The sequence below is a fragment of the Miniopterus schreibersii genome (genome assembly GCF_964146895.1).
Source record: "Miniopterus schreibersii genome assembly, chromosome: 16".
NCBI classification, from domain to species: Eukaryota; Metazoa; Chordata; class Mammalia; order Chiroptera; family Miniopteridae; genus Miniopterus; species Miniopterus schreibersii.
In genome coordinates, this window is record NC_138116.1 from 24220832 (window position 1) to 24238163 (window position 17332).

The following is a 17332-nucleotide window of genomic DNA, read 5'->3' on the forward strand; positions in this document are numbered from 1 at the left end:
GAACACTGAGGAGCCTCAAAGCCAGCGTTTTAAATTCCTGTATGTCTGCAATTATTAATAGTGTGTGAACTATAAAGGTATCTTTCAAGCTAAACTGAAGAATGAAGAGCATTAGATATCTATTTGGATGAAGTCCTCGTTATCTGAACCCTAGCTACTAGCTGTCCTAAATGCAGGAATCAAATATATTTGGATAATGTGGTATCTCTTGCTATCTGAACTCTTGCTATTGTACAATGGGAACCCAACAGATGTGGATAGCAACAGATACTTACACTGTGTCACAAAACCTACCCCACAGCAAAGAAACCCTCAATTGAATAAAAAGGGGACTGATTTTGATATTTTGCTTAGTCTTTGCCCTGTTACTTCAGTAATACTTACTAAGGGGGTATGCATTACTCCTAGGCAATGAAATACCTGGTGAGGGTTCAAAACCTTCTTTTCTTCTCCCAAGAGATTACTCAATCATCTTTTAGCTGTTTGTTTGTAAAACTGAAAACTAAAAGTCACCTCTGAAGAAAAACATGTATTAAAATATGTCTGAACTAGAAAGTGGCCTGTTATATACTTTTTAAGAAGGTACCCTTGCAACACGCCCAAGAGGAACGTGTTTTACTACATAAAGAGCTGCCAAAGAAAGAATCTATAGACAGTTTAACTCAACATTAGAGTTGATAGGTTAATTCTGGTCAAAACTTACACTATATGTGTTTTCTCCCTTCCTTCTGTCTCCAAACATTAAGAGAAGTAAATTAAGTAAAAAAGGATCCAAAGACAAAAATAAACCTTGTAAGTCCAGGAACTTAGAAACTCTGGCCCCAACTGGACTGTAAACTTTTAATAGGCACACTCAGTTTCTCTTTTAACTGTAACCAGTTCCTTCCTTTGGTCCTGGCCAGCCATAAAAAACAAACATGGGGGTGGGGGTGGTGTTGGAGTGGGTGGAGGTAGAAGAGGGTATATGGGGGAATAAATGGTGATAGAAAAAAATAACAAAATAATATAAAGGGGAAAAAACCCCAACTCCACAAAACAAAACAAACAAACATGGGGAGATCTAGTCCTTCTGACTGAGGCATATACCTCATGAATCCTCACATGCTCAAAGACTGGGTCCCCAAAGTCTAGTTGCTTAGAAATTCAGCCCTAGGTGCAATAATTCTACTTCAGGCAAAATACTAGCGCCAAACTGTTAATCAAGAATGATGAAGGAGCCTGGCTGGTTGGTGTGGATCAGCAGCTGAGCATTGACCCATGACCTAGGAGATCGCGGTTCAATTCCTGGTCAGGGCACATGCCTGGGTTGTGGGCTCAATCCCCGGTGAGGGGTGTGCAGGAGGTAGCCGATCAATGACTCTCATCATTGATGTTTCTATCTCTCTCTCTCCCCCTTCATCTTTCTGAAATTAATAAAATATATTTTTTTAAAAAAAGAACCATGAAGGAACATTAAAAAGAATATTCAAAAAAGCAGGAACCTTTGGGCATTCCCTAGATTTCAGAGTGTTTAGTACTAATTTTATAGTATTAAAAGGAAGTTACAATACTTGAATTTGTGCCCCAGTACTTTTTTAGCTATAAAATATAATACTGTAAGATATGTGCTTGTCTACATAGGAAGAATGTTGGAGACAGGCACTCTTATAAGCACTTTAATGTAATAACTTAGTCACTCCTCACAACTGTAAGTAGTAGACTGTTCTTACCATCTCCATCTTATAGACAAGGAAACTGAGGCATAGAGAATTTAAGGTAACATAGACTGTAGGACATGGTGTCAGATGAGCATCCTCTTAATCAGTATATTATACTCCATGTGTAGACATGCTTTTAGGTTGAAAGAAGGATCTATTAAAAACTTAAACAACTTAATTCTTAAATCTTAAGGATTATAATTATCCATAGACACTCTAAGAGAAAATATCCTCACCATTCAGCTTGTTTTCTTTGCTCTGCCAATTCATGGAGTCGCCGAAGGGCTTTTTCCTGTTTCTTCTCATCCTTGCGGGATCTTGAAGAAACATTTCGAGCAAACTCTCTCTGCTTGAGATCTTTCAATCTCTGGGGTAACAAAAGAAGGGAACAGAGGGTGGGTGATTTAGAGTAACTTGGGGACCCTGAAAGCAAGGCCTTTAAAATTTACCCTCAATCAATGGTTATAGTGCTAGTGTGTAACACATTGTTATACTCTCTTCTGGTATTTGAAAACACAATGGCTGATTACTTTGGGTAAAACACTTGGAATACCTGCATTTCTAATTAGGATATCATACCATTTGCTTTATTGGGCAAACTTATGATGTCAGAAGCAACAAGTAAATTTTAGAACACTAGGAGGAAAGAAAAGGGACTATTTAGTCACCTGCTCTTCCAGGATGAAAAACTAGACAAATAGAGCACGAGATAAATTGTAATTACACAAGCCAAAGAGAACAGAAAGGGGTTAAGCTAGTACAGAAAACTACCCAGGTGGTGTAAGATCTTAAAAAGCAATGTACAGCTTACATGGGGAGGTTATCTGAATGAGAACTAACAAATAGAAAGCATACTTTTATTTCACCATAAAAGGTGCTATTATTTCTTTTAAGCATTAACAGTTTTCCTGTAACTAACAAACCAACCATCTTCCAATGCTAGCATGTTCAGAGCTCACCAGTCTGACAGCATTTCAACTGGTCAGTCTGCTGAAATTAGACAGTAATATGTGTAGCTTTTCATTGCTTCATGGCCCCAAGAGGAACATCCAGGGGATGAGGAGGGAGGATAGAGATGAGTCAAAGAATTTATTACTTAAAATCCTAATAAAAGAAAGGATCTTTTATTCTCAGAAGCTATAATTTTCCTTAAAACAAAAGAAGAACCAAAAAAGATCAGTGCTATGACACACTGGTGACAGAGTCCAGGGATATCTATCTGCAATGAAGACAGAACTAAAATTATTTTTAACGCACTAGATAATATAAAAAACAAACCAAACCCAAACACATGTATTAGCCTATGCTTTTACAACAGCATTGGGAAAAAGAATTTGACCCAATATAAAGTGGACATTGCTTTGTGGAAAGGTCATGATGTTCAACAGACAGAGGAATTTTCTTATCTAATATTTATGAAATGTGTTTTGAATAGTTTTGAATTGGGAGGGGAAAAGGGTAGAAAGACACACACAAAGAAAGATAGACAACTAAAGACACCAGTAGAAAAACTCACTCTTGTGATCTGGGCTCCCAAATTAGAAGGATTTGCTTTCAATACATCAGCTGAAAATTTCACATCACAAAGAAAAAAAGGTAAAAATAAAACAAGAGTGGAAGAGAGGGGAAAAAAAAAAAAAAAAAAGCAAGCATTACTACACAAGCTCTCTTAGTGAATCTGCAAACTATTATACTGAACAATCGGGAACAAAGCCATCAACTCTAAAAGGGTTGGGGAGAGGTGAAGCACCTCTACAACATATATATGTGTGTGTACATTCACATGGACTGACATAGTAATAATCCCTCCTATATAAATGGAAGTACTGCATTTTTTCAGGAAAAATGGTTATAGAACTTTAGGAAAGACCACGGCTGTCTAAAACCGGTTAGTCTTATTTTCATTTACCTTTATTTTGGGGACGCTCAAGTACCCCACAATGGCAAAATTGTTTTACTGAGGCTTGTTGCCTAGAATTACTATTTTTATAAAAACCGCTTTAAGATGGAGGATCAATTATTTTAAATAAACATGAATTCCAATTTCCTCCTTCTAAAGAAAATGAAACAGAGAGAGAGAGCTTGTCAGGACTATTATATGATTACTGTGGGACACAAACCTAGTTCTTTTTCCACCACAAACATTTAACAGGCTCTCAAGATTTAAACAAAATGTATGTGTGTTTTTTCACATCTGCTGTTTTCTCTGAGCTACCCAATAAGCCTGGAAAATCTACCTGTGGCTAGTCATCTCCTTTCCTCTTACAAATATTTCATCACATTAGGAGTTACTTCCCAAGCTACAGGACACTGTCTAAAAGAATGAGAATTTTGCTCTGGCCAGGTAGCACAGTTGGTTAGAGTGTTGTCCCAATATGCCGAAGTTGCAGGTTTGATCCCCAGTCAGGGCGCATATAAGAATCAATCAATAAATGCATAAATAAGCGGAACAACAAATCAATGTTTCCTTCTCTAAAATAAAAATAAAAGAATGAGTATTTTATCCAAGTTTGCAGTCTCCAGGATAAGTCAGACAGAGATTAAACTTTCCAATCATTCAGCAAGACACTTGGTGCAACCTTGAAGTTGAAGGGGATAGGACTATGTCCACGTCATCCTGAAGACATTTTATTTCAAATTCCTACCACAACATAATTGGAGGCAGGGAGGGAAGAAAATGAGAAGATGTCAGTAAAACAAATCCAAATTGCATCCCTTTCTATGAAAAGCTATCCTGGTACTACATAGGGTGTAGCAAAAACTTGTATCATACTAACTTTATAGTCAAGCCTGGGTTTCAAAAGTAGAATTTGGAAGCCCAGGATTCTAACCCAAACCTGGGAGACAGGGCTTGGCAACTGCCTCAAATCCAAAACATATTTGAGGTTTCTTTCAGATAATGGCATTCTGAGGATAAAAATGAATTCCTAATTCAAAGTTTCTCCTTTCTACTCGAGGTCAAACTAAATCCCCCTCACAAAGTCTCAACTGATCTCTCTTAAGATAGGATTTTTCTTCTTTCTCAATTGTCCTATTGGCACTTTGTGATAGCAACCATCATTACTTGCTCTGACTATACTTATTCATGGGTTCAAATCCACTAATCAATTACTAGTCCAGTGGTTTTACCTCTTTGGACTCCAGTTCCCTCATTAGAAAAAGAGGACTTTCTAGCAGATTTATGAGATTATAAAAATAAATGTAAAGCACTTAGAATATCAAAACTGCTCAATACTGCCTCCCCACCCTTATTTGGGGCAAGGACTTGGCCTGTCTTTATAATCAACTCTGCAAGGCACAGAAAAATAATAAGTCTACAAAAGGTGTAAATGGTTGCTGAATAATTTGGCCTAAACATTGGATCTTCGACTTTTCCCCATAGAATTTTTTTATTTTTACTAGTTGTAGAAAAATTTGATTATGAAATATTTTCATATCTCTAGTAGGGATAGATTCAAGTTATATAATAAGGTTTTCCTAGTCATTACTCTTCATATCATAAAAATTCTCATTCTTTAGAGAATCAAAACATCTAAAATTTTAAGCCCCCTACTTTTGGACAGAATTGGGTAAAATGCCAAAAAAGATCCTGACTAGAAACTTCTCAATTTCCTATCTAAAAAGTAATTTTTATAATTGTAAGACCCTATTTCAGAGTCAGGTTTTCCAAAGACGCCTATTTTATTCCAAAAGGTTACCAAGCCTGGCTCATTTGCCACTGAATGTCCATATGAAATTCTCTCTGTGACTTGTACTTTCACTTTCCTCAAATTTTAAAGAGAAACACAACTTCAGATAACTTCTTCAAGGTGAAACTAGAGAAACATGACATCTTTCTATTAGAGAAGAGACAGAGCTCATGTAAGGAGAACAAAATTATAGACGTGTCATTAATTCAAAACTCTTTTTAAAGGCTGAGCAAATTCCATATCATACTCAAAAATTCAAGTTAGATTCCAAACTGGGACACAGTCTAATCTGAATGGTGTAATCAATCATTTACACTAATTCCAAAGCCAACATATGCCCTTATCTCTGAAAATTATAAAGTATGCTTTCTGAAGTTGCTAATAAATTTGCTTATTTGTTGAACTATTAATGATTATTAATAAAAAGTTAAGCCAAAAACCACATTTTTAGCTGGAAAATATTTGATTCAAGAAAAGGAGACCGAACCCCATTGAAATGAAAAGTTTTGAAGATCCTTTTTTTCTGAAAAAACCAATAGCATGTTTCCAAAAAGTATACATTAGTGGCAGAGAACACAGGGAAGAAACATTTCTCACTGATTCTGAATCACATGGTAGCTAGGGTTTCCATTAAATTTCTCAAAAGACCAGTAAAGGGAAGACCTCAACCAACAATCCAGTGCATGAAATACTCATCCACGTAACTATGACTATTTGGGCTAAATACCACTTCAAATGTAAGTGGCATTCCTGTTCTTAAAACAACAGCTAAATAACACTATGTTGGCAGATAAAAATGTCTACTCCAGAAACAAACTCCTGCTCCACTCTCCAACTATAAACAAATTAAATCAGGGAAATGAGGATCTATCTGGTAAATCTTATGAGGTTTTTAATGTGGGTGATAAATTTGCCCACATTATCAATAATGTGGTATGTCAACAGCAAGGAATGGCACTGTGTAAGCTGGGAACAAATGAGATAAAGATACTTCTGTACAGCTTTCCCTAACAAAACATAAAGGTCTGAATCTAATAAAATATTTTTTGTTATCTTTTGGTGCTACTCCTCTCTCCTCTATTAAAACAAAATCTGATGCCAGAAGTTTGCTAAGTATACTTTACTAGGAATAAATCTTTCTCAAGTATTTTATACCTATTATCTCAATTTAAAAAATAAAAACTATTGCCTGGCCGGCATGCCTCAGCAGTTGAGCATCGACCTATGACCCAGGAAATCGCTTCGTGGTTAGATTCCCGGTCAGGGCACATGCCGGGTTGCGGGCTCGATTCCCAGTAAGGGGTGTGCAGGAAGCAGCTGATCAATGACTCTCTCATCATTGATGTTTCTATCTCTCTCCCTTTCTCTCTCTGAATTCAATAAAGGCATATTAAAAAAATCTATTGTTTCCATGTGAAAAAAAATTCAGGCATCAGAAAATAGGCAGAGAGTATTTCCTATTGTCATTAAAAATCCTATGTTCTAATATTTACTCAACTCTAAAGAGAAAACTTGATTTTGTCTCTTTAGGGTCAAAAGATTATCCATGGTTTCTCTCTCTTACTAGATAGCAACCTCACTCTCTCAGAACAGGGACTTCCTTTCTAACTAACCCTGCAATACACCCTCCATTGTCTATGGCACAAGAGTTTGCTCAATAAACATTTATCAAACTGATTTCGGTTTTAAAATGAGTTGCTGGGAGAAGAAACACATACATATACTTTTATGTACTATTTCTTGGTTATGAACAGAGATTAGAAATAGTAAAGAAGGGGTGGTTGTATGCACCTCAATTTCTTTTTTGGCTAAGTAAAATCCAGCCTTTTTTGAACCTCAACTACTCCCTTTCCTCTATGTTAACAATCCTGCATACCCAAATCCATGGCCTCCCCTCCCCACCATTTCCTGCTTCGCTCTTGCAACATAACATGAATGTGGATTTCCTCTCCCAAACTGGAGTAATCATGCTGTAGTTGTTATTTGGCCAAGTTACTCTGATTCAAGTCTGTGTCTGATGCTTCTGGATGAGACCATTCAGAACATCATGTGGTGAGGGAGGGAAAATACCAGGAGAGAACACAAAGTCTCAGCATTAAAGTACTCAGAGAAGGAAGATTATAGTTAAATGATTAAGGAAGTCCAAATTACTAGACAGTAGATGTAAATTATTTCTTTTAGCATATGCATATCAGTAAGTGATGAAAATGAATTTTATTTGGTCTTCTGTGTTACTGAACACTAATGCTGATTAGAAATACTGAAGAAAATCAGAGAAAATCAGAAAAAGAGAATTTACATTCTTTTTGCTGCATAATAGTAGTACCAATTAGTCATTTATGACAATACGTACCTTTTATGCCCAATTATTTTGTTAACACTATGACTATTAATATTTGGTGAACATCAAATTAATTTGTCACGAAACCACTGTATAATGCTTGCTTTGTTATGCTCAGGAATTCAGCAAAAGACCTTAAAAGTATAGTATATTCTTTAATACCAAGTGTGCCTGCTTTAAGGTATTTTACACACACACACACAGTCACCATAATCACCAAAATTTAAGCTGGAAAAATGAGGTTTTAAAAATAATTTCACTGAAATATAATTCACATACCATAAAATTCACCCATTTAAAAGTGTAAAATTTGGTGGGCACAGTACATTCAGAGTTGTGCAATCATCACCACTACATAATTTTAGAACATTTCCATTATCAAAAAAACCTGCCATATTCATTAGCAGTCACTCCCATTGCCCCTTTCCACCCAGTCCCTGGAAACCTAACCTACATTCCATATAGTTTTGCGTATTTCTAGACTTTTCATACAGATTAAATCATACAATATGGGGGTCTCTGTGACTGGCTTCTTTCACTTAGCGTAATATTTTCAAGGTTTGCGCATGGTGTATTTATCAGTAAGTCATTCCTTTTCATTGCTGGATAATATTCCATTGTAGGGATATATAACTGTTTATTCATTCATCAACTGATGGATATGTAGGTTGTTTCTACTTTTGGGCTATTATGAATGCAGCTATGGACAATCTTGTACAAGTTTTTGTGTGGACATATATTTTCATTTCTACTGGGTATATACTGGTCATATGGTAATTCTATATTTAATATTTTGAGAAACTTCCAAAATGTTTTCCAGAGGGGCTGTCTCATTTTACAACCCCATTAGCAATGTAGGAGAGTTCCAATTTCCCCATATCCTCTCTAACACGTGTTAATGTGTCTTTTCAATTTTAGCCATCCTAGTAGGTGTGAAATGGTATGCCATTGTGTTTTTGTGGATAATGAATTTTAAGTATATCTACATAGCCCTCTAGGTCATTATCTGGAGGCAAAGATTTGCACTCTAAGTAACATTTGAAGGATAATTCCTAAGAGCTGCTTGAGCCCAAAGCAAATGAACAGCAGCATCCCAGTTCAGAGCTCTTTTCAGCACTGTCACTCACAAACTTATTATTCCTTAAGTTGCTTTAACTTTCTGACCACAACAGAACATACAGCCTCAGCCTAGAATCTCCACCACAGTGCAATACTGTGATGAATATAAGTGTACAGCAGGTCCTTGAATAATGTCATTTCATTATAAAGTTGATGAGAGAGAAAAAAAAAATTAATTCCGGGCAGAGGCCACTGTCTGTGTAGTTTGCACACCCTCCCACATCCACATGGGTTTTCCCCACAGGTACTCCAGTCTCCTCCCATGTCTCTATGATGAACTGGCACGTCTACACACTGCTCCAGCCCGAGTGAGAGGGTGTGCACGGGTGCACATGGTGATGGAAGGGCATCCTGTCCACGTGGGTGCCTGCCTTGGTCCCTGCGCTGTCGGGAGGGGAGACTCTGACCACCTTCAACCCAGGCTGAAAAATAATTATCTTATTTGTTTTCATTAATCTTTCTTAAATATATGTGTAGCTTACACTTACTTTAGTGTTTAATATTAGAAGTGCTCTGGTTCTTTATTTAGAAGTTTGGTGATGTTTTTGTGACCAGAAATATGCTATAGGAACTTAGTTTGTTTATGTTAATCAGCCTATGGTAAAATTGGTTTTGTTATATGTTGTTTTGCTTAAAGTCAAGATTTTCAAGAACCTATTGACAATGTTAAGTGAGGACTTACTGTACAGCGCAGAAAACAGCTTGAGAAGTGTACAACATACGGTAAAATCATTTTTACTCAAATTTGGATTGTGTGCCAAGAAAAAGAACAGAGTTAGAAATACATACTAAGAGAATACAGGGTTTACCAGCAACCTTAGCTCCCAAAAGGTCTGTTTAGAGTTACCTCTGCTCACAAAAGCAGGCAACTTCCCAAACTGACACAGTTTTCCAACGTTAAGTAGGCTGTGATACCTGGGTGTAAGAAGTCTATTTCCAACAAAAGCAGAGATAGTGAGTAGGTAAGATTTAACAGGTGAAAAGCCTTAAAATTAAAACACGCTTGATTTTTAGGAGACTGGCCAAAGGATGTCAATTGTTTTATTAAGTAAAACATTCAAAAAGAAAATGGCATCCACAGTGGTACAAAGTATCAGACAACCTAACTTTCATCTCTTTGCTACAGGTTATTAAAATAAAACTACCACATGCTCAAGTTTTAAGATGTATACCTCTCCTCACAATTGCTTTGCTTTTCAAAGCATCATCTCTTCAGAGGTAAATGGTGCTGTTTAAATCAACATTTATGAAGCTCTGGGATTCATAAGTACTTTACAATTTTCTTAACCTATTTCACATCTTTATAATAATTTATGGTTTTCTAAGGATAAACATTCTATAAAGACCCAAAACATAGAGTACCTATGAAATATCTTCATTGGTACATAATCTTCGTGGTTTCTCTTTTTAGAAGGGTCATTTTCTTTTTATTTTAGCCTTAAAATTATCTTCTCTTGCCTGAGTTAATTTATTTATTTCTGTGTGCGCCCCTCCCCCCAAATGAATATTAAAGTAGCACTGAAAAAGGAACCCTGTCTGCACTTCTTTAAATCTGTAGTGGCTCGCCAGAGGTCCAGTTGGTTTTGATGTGCTTATTGTTCCTGATGCCGTATGTACCAAACACACAGAGGATCAAATGCAAACATATCTTGAGGGGGGAAAATCCAATCAGAAACAATGAAACTTCAAGTAAAAAGTGACCACTCCAAAGCTGAATGAAATCCATAAGTGATCGTTCCTTCTGTAATCACCATGGAATTTCTCAGAATATATTTAAAGTCAGAACTTACTTCATTTTTGAGTAATGAGAAAAACTGAGAACAGACCCTGGTATTAAATGTGACTTCAGACTTTTCAAAAAATGTAAAGAATTATAGGGGTTTTCACACTGAAGTTATTTTAGCAGAAAGAAAAGGCAGTCTGAAAGCACTTTCCTCTGACCAAGGTATTGATTCCACAAGCTAAAGGAGTTTCTCAAGGCTGCTTTGTACCAATTTTGATAACTGGAGGAGACTACCACAGATGGTTTTGAAATTGAAGGAAGTTGGACTTAACGCTAAGGCAGCTTTTCAATGTGCTACTTCCCCAGTGTTAATTAGAACCTGTGGGGGCCTGTGTTGAGAGAAGGGAAAGATAAAGCTGGGTCACAAACTCAAACGTTTAGAGGAGTTTGGCAGGTAATATGAGTCACACTGGTTGATGGGAGAGAAAAGATGAAGTGGATCAGAGCTAACTGGAGAGTTAGTGCATATGCATGCCTTTCTGAAGAGAGAGCAACTATTCAGCTTTAGCTAACTGTTATGTTGAAATATATAAGTAATGTTCACAGATATTTTAATTTTTTAAGATAAGCCAAAGTGTGAACTATATGAAGTCTCATTTTTAAAAACTGGGAAGGAACTGAAATTAAAGGGGAAAAAACTACCACTACAAAGGCCAGACAAAATACATCTGTGGGACAACTTGTGGTCTCTGGTTTATGTTCTAGAGGCCAGTGAGGAGACTTTTAGTGGCACCAATAAAAGAGAGTAAGATTGAAAAAACCCTGAGTAGGTCCTGAGTGGGTAACAAGGCACCAAGAAAGCAAAACAACAACAAAAATAAGGCACTGACTGTTATTGTGCTGCTATAAATTTACCTTTGGGAAAAAATGTCTTTGGAGTTCAAAATTTAGACCCTCCGAAAAACTAAAGAAAATGGTTCCCACAGCCATATCAATTATCAGCCATGTTTTTAAAAAAGATACGCAAAATAATTAAAGAGGCAGGGAGGAAGAGATGGAAAACTGTTTTGTTTCAAAGTCAACTTTAACATAACTAAGTCAACAAGGTAGAAGATAGCTACTAATGATTACTGAGCACTCAGGCATATCAGAACCAACTGACACTATAAAAAGGCATCACTGGGTTATCTCTTGAGGAATGGAAAGGCATATCCTTGAAGATTTTAAAGTGTATTGAAATGATTCCTTTAAAAATGAGGGTTAAACTACCAAAAAGAGCCAAAATGTCCAATTAGCTTGTTCATCTTTGAAGATCAAGCTGGGTCTTGATATTTGTGTATTAATGGTTTGCTTCACAAAATATCTTAGAAAATTTGAGGAAAAACTAGTGAATAGTGAGGCAAAACAAAACAAAAAACACCCCAAATGAGGGTGACTCTGTAGCCCCTTTTTGAGAGATTATTTGTGTTTAATGAAGATAAGGACATGTTCAGAATCCTGCCTATACTAAAAATTTTAATGGTGAAAATTTGATGGAGGATGCAAACTAGGGATTACTAACATAGGATTGAATGTACTTACCTATTATCTCAGATTCATAATAATCCTGTGTGCCTTCCTGGAAGACAAGACAGGGTGTCTTTATGATTTTAAAGCATAAATTTGGAAAATGGTAGGTCCATTTGTATGGTAAGTTCATGTCCATCAAAGAGGAATAAAAAATAGGACCTACCTCCTCTTAGAGGTTATTTTGCTGTGTTGGATCATGGTCAATTAAAGGCTCCTTAGAAATTCTAAGTGCAGGGAAGAGTGTAACTACACAAAAATTTAGTGCTGTGCACTTTTCTGTTTATATATTTATAGTATTCTGTTTCAAGATTCTACCATTTCCAGTGAGAGCAGTATAAAGAAAGACAAAAAAGCCTACATTTCAACCAAATTCAAAATATGCCACCGCCCGGCTGGGTGTGGCTCAACCATTGAGTGTCAACCTAGGATCCACGTGATTGGGGTTTGATTCCTGGTAGGGGCACATGCCCCGGCTGCGGGCTCAATCCCCAGTCGGGGGTGTGCAGGAGGCAGCCCATCAATGACTCTCTCATCACTGTTTCTGTCTCTCTCTCCCTTTTCTTTCCTCTCTCTGAAATCAATAAAGATATATTAAAAAAAAAAAAAAAGCCACCAAAAATAAACAAAATCACAAAATCATACTACATCTGTTCTTTTTTTAATACCTAAGATGGGCTTTTGATCAAATTGGAAAAATAAGCTAACATGCATTCACATTAATAATACCAGCTAAAGATTTTTTCCCCAGACCAGAGATCATAGGTATATTCTGTATTAATGGATAAGGAAGTCCATTAATACTCTATAAGAAATCCTTAATTTTGCATTTTCATTTTGATGATAATCTAAAAAAGAGTAATACATGAATATTTGAGATGAGCACTTTATAAATGTTGACAACTGGGGAGTTAAAATGATAGTGATTTGTTTGTACCAAGCAAAGGCCAAATGATATCACAATACCATATATATATTTGAATGTTTTAAGTTATCCTAATAGAACAGGGTTTCTCAACCTGTCAACACTACTGACTGACATTTTGGGCCAGGTAATTCTTGGTTGCAAGGAACTTTCTTGTGCATTGTAAGATGTTTAGCAGCATCCTTGGCCTCCACCCACTAGATGTCAGTAGCCCTATCTCCCTAGTTGTGATAATAAAAAATGTCTTCAGACATTGCCAAGTATCCCCTGGGGGACAAAATCTCCCCAGGTGGAAAACCACTGCAATAGGAAAAGTGGTGAGAGAACTGAGTCAAACCAAAGTGCACAGGAGAATAAACATGTCAAATTCAAATGAACCAGAGCTGTAACAATTTCTACTTCTCTCAAGTTGAGAGAAACATCACTAAAACATTATCATCCATCACATTAACGTTGTCAACGTGAATTTTATTAGTTCTATATTTAATTGTGTATCTGTTTTGCTTTGCTAGATTTTCCCCCTTAAAAAGCAAGTACATAGTATTTAAATTTGAAATACACTTTTCCTGGTTTATTCTTTTCTAATTAAAACTTTACTCAAGAGACTTCTAATCAACTAAAAATGTAACTTTTCTAAATGTCCTTTTGGGCCCTAAAGTTTCCTCTGGAGTCTTTTTAATCACAGAGAGTGCTCAATTGAAGAAATTCTTAAGAGCCTCAAAAGGTAAATATGTATTTAGATGTAAAATGTCTTTGTTAAATCCATAAAAAATAACCTGAAAGTCTGGATTATATATACATTGAAAAGCTGTAAAAGTTCCTGAATAAGCATTATTCACTGTTGCATTCTTCTTTCTTGGCAGATCATTCTTTGAAGGAGTAAAATAATTGCCAATATGTTGTCCATATACAGGATGGGGCAAAAACAGGTTGACAGCTGTTCGTATGGGAAATAATACAATAATAAATAGTAATATAATAAACTCTGTTCGCACACAACGGTAAACCTACTTTTGCCACACCCTGTTATGCTCTCTCAATTTCTCTTCTTCAAATCAAGGCAGAGCTGACAATATATTAAAATAATGTCCAAAGGTGTATAAAATGTTGAAAATCTGCCTTAAATAAAACTCTATCAGTGAAAGAATCTTAAATTGGTTAGGTGTGGTTAAATGTGGAAGAGATTGTTGCATAAAGTATAATACCACAACCAGCTTGAAAAGTATCCCTGTGGCAGTAACAGTAAAGCTTGGTCAAAGCCTGCCTTTTACCTGTGCTCTGAAATCTTTGGTTGGTTGAAAAATAAAGCAAAGGTTAAAAAAAATGTTGATTTAACAGGTTCAGCTTAAGAGAGCAGTCTAGTAATGCCCATAAATCTTACAAGTTTAACAAATACAACTATGTGCAGCCCCAAAGACAGAAGAAGTTCTGCTAAGTCACCCAAGATCAAATGGCTCAAAATTCTTTAATAAGCCAGAACTGTGCTGTAGATATAAAGATTAATTTCCTCCTTCTAAAATCCCTTGGGGAAATTATTGCTGCCTTCTTTATGCCAGTAACTAGCTAGGTACTTTTTTTTCTCCCTAAATCAATTAAAAAAATTGTAAAGAAAGTGTAATTCAATTTTCAGCAAGCTTTTTAATGTGTAGTATCAGAGTTTTTTTTGTTAAAAGTTAAGATAGCATCTAATTTTATTTTCCTTCTCAAGATTTATCTACCTTCCAAGGGTATAATAAAATGACTTACTGATAGGAAAGAGCAACTAATAAAGCAAGAACTCTTCTATACAGAAGAAGAAACGACCAGTCTGGGATAAGTGTTCAAAGTTTAACATGGTCATAAAGGAAAAGGAAGAAAAAGCTCCTAGTGATCCTCAGTTGAATTATCAAATCAAATACAAATTTAGAAACCACTCAAACCAAAAATTTTATGCAAGATTTATGAAGCTCACAATCTTCACTCTACATAAAATGGTGGAAGGGGGAGGTCTATATCAGGACTTCTGTCACTGAAAAAAAAATCAAGTCAGATGACTTCATATAAAGACCAGCAGATATAAGAAACCATATTCTCCAAGTTTTTTGGATCCACTCAAAATTCAAGTTATAACAACAAATAAAGTAACTTTTTCTTTGTTAGCAAATAACTATTCCTCACCTGCTTGTGTGCATGATCATAGGAATTGATATGGTTGTCAAATTCCTGATGTTTCTGATACTGCTTATCACAGAGTTCACAGTAAAAGTTGGCTCTGAGGTCTTCCAACGCTTTGGCAATTGCCTTCTCTTTGTCAACATAATCCTGTAAGAACCACAAAATACAAACAAAAAATGAACTTGGTAGAATTTTAAATGAATGTTGTAGAGAAGTAGTCTTATCTGAAAAGAGAAAAAAGGGCTTTTCATAAAACTTAGTGGTATAAGTAAAGCTGGATGAAACATAAGTGGCAATTTGGTGGGGTAGTTTGTGTGTTATTGTACTAACAGTTGTCTTCAAATGAACAAACATTCTAAAGAGTTTAATTAATACTTTCCCTTTTAGCACTACGGTGAACTAGATACTGTGGCACCCCCTAATCTTACCCCTGGCTTAAAAAACCCCAACCAATAGGATGTATCAAACATAATTTTTATTGCATTGAAGGAACCATAGAAAGAAAAGTAAATCAACGAGAAGGGCAATGGGAGGAAAAAAAACAAAAAAATCAACTATGACCTGAAACTAAAATCAGAGCTATGACAAGCAAGGGCTCTACTTAGGACATATAAGTGACACTGGAGCTTGGGGGTTTGAGTAAGGTAGGGGAGCTAAACCTGAGAAGCCTCATGTAATGAGGAAAAAGAACCTAAAAGTGGGCTGGAGAGGTCCCAGGATTGCTGAGTCTTCGCAGAGGGAATAAAAAATACTCTCAGAGCCCTGGCCGGTGTGGCTCAGTTGGTTGGAGCATCGTCTTGTACACCAAAAGGTCACAGGTTCAATTCCCAGGTCGGGGTGTATATGGGAGGCAACTGATCGATGTTTCTCACACAGATGTTTCTTCTCTCTCTCCCTCTCCCTTCCTCTCTCTCTAAAACCAGTAAAAACATATCCTCGGGTGAGGATTTAAAAAAGAAGAAAAAAAACCACCTCTCAGAAAACATCCTCAATTTTGGCCCTAAAAATTTTCCTAGATTAACAAAATATGTTAGAAACAAAGATCACTACACACACAAAAGGAATTAAATCTTTGACAAGCTAGAATCACAGGAAATAAACAATATATTTAGGTCCCCAAGACTAAGATACTGGAATAGTCTGTTATAGAGTATAAAGTAACTACAGAATATTTAAAATAGAAAAATGAAATTACAAAAACGTGCAAACATAAAATGCTATAAAAAACAGAATGCAGAAAGAACCAAATGAGACTTTTACAACTGCAAACCTAGTTGTAAAAATATATATTAAAAAATTCAGCCCTAGCCAGTTTGGCTCAGTGGTTAAAGCATCCAACTGTGGATTGAAGGGTCCCAGGTTCAATTCCGGTCAAGGGCACATACCTCAATTGCAGGCTCAATCCGATGTGTCTCTCTCACATCGCTCTTTCTCTCTCCCCCCTCCCTCACTCTCTCTCAAAAGCAATGGAAGAAATATCTTTGGGTGAGAATATTAAAAAAAAAAAAATCATCAACTACTTAGGGGATGGGTTAAAAAGTAGACTAGATACAGCTCAAAAAAAAGTATAGTAGAGTGGTGAAATGTTCTGGAATTGAACTGTAGCAATGGTTGCACAACTTTGTGTAATATACTAAAAACAGTGAACTGTACACATTGAGTGACTTTATGATATGTGAATTACATCTAAATTTTAAAAAGATGTAGTAAACTGGAAGATTGAAATTATTTAGGCTGTAACACAGAGACAAGGAAACAGATAATATAAAAAAGAGATTAGGAGTCATGGAGAATAGAATATTAATACATGTATAACTGTAATCCCAGAAAAAGAGAACAGAAAGCATAGACAAGAGAAAAATATTTGAAGATATAATGACTCAGAATTTTTCCAAACCAATGAAAGGCATGACTCCAAAGATACAGAAAGCATAAAGTTTCCACACAGGCTAAATAAAAACATGTACCTAGATACACTTTAGTGAAACTATAAGGGACTAAAGACAATGAAATAAATAAACTACCCAGAAAAAAAAATTAAAGATCACCCACAATCAGATTGATAGCAGATTCAAAAGTAACAGAAAGTAGAAGAAAGTATGCCTCAGTGTGCTGAGA

The 17332-nt window shown here is 36.0% G+C and overlaps 1 protein-coding gene across 10 annotated transcripts in view; it reads right to left on the reverse strand.

Annotated features, from left to right (window-relative positions):
* GPATCH8 (G-patch domain containing 8) overlaps positions 1-17332 on the reverse strand; it is a 69788-nt gene that overhangs the window by 6787 nt on the left and 45669 nt on the right. For all 10 annotated transcript variants that reach the window (XM_081162983.1, XM_081162984.1, XM_081162981.1 and 7 more), the window contains 2 exons: positions 15218-15361; positions 1934-2064 (listed from right to left, as the gene is read on the reverse strand). In XM_081162983.1, the coding sequence (XP_081019109.1) occupies positions 1934-2064; positions 15218-15361 (275 nt within the window). The remainder of the gene's footprint in view (positions 1-1933; positions 2065-15217; positions 15362-17332) is intronic.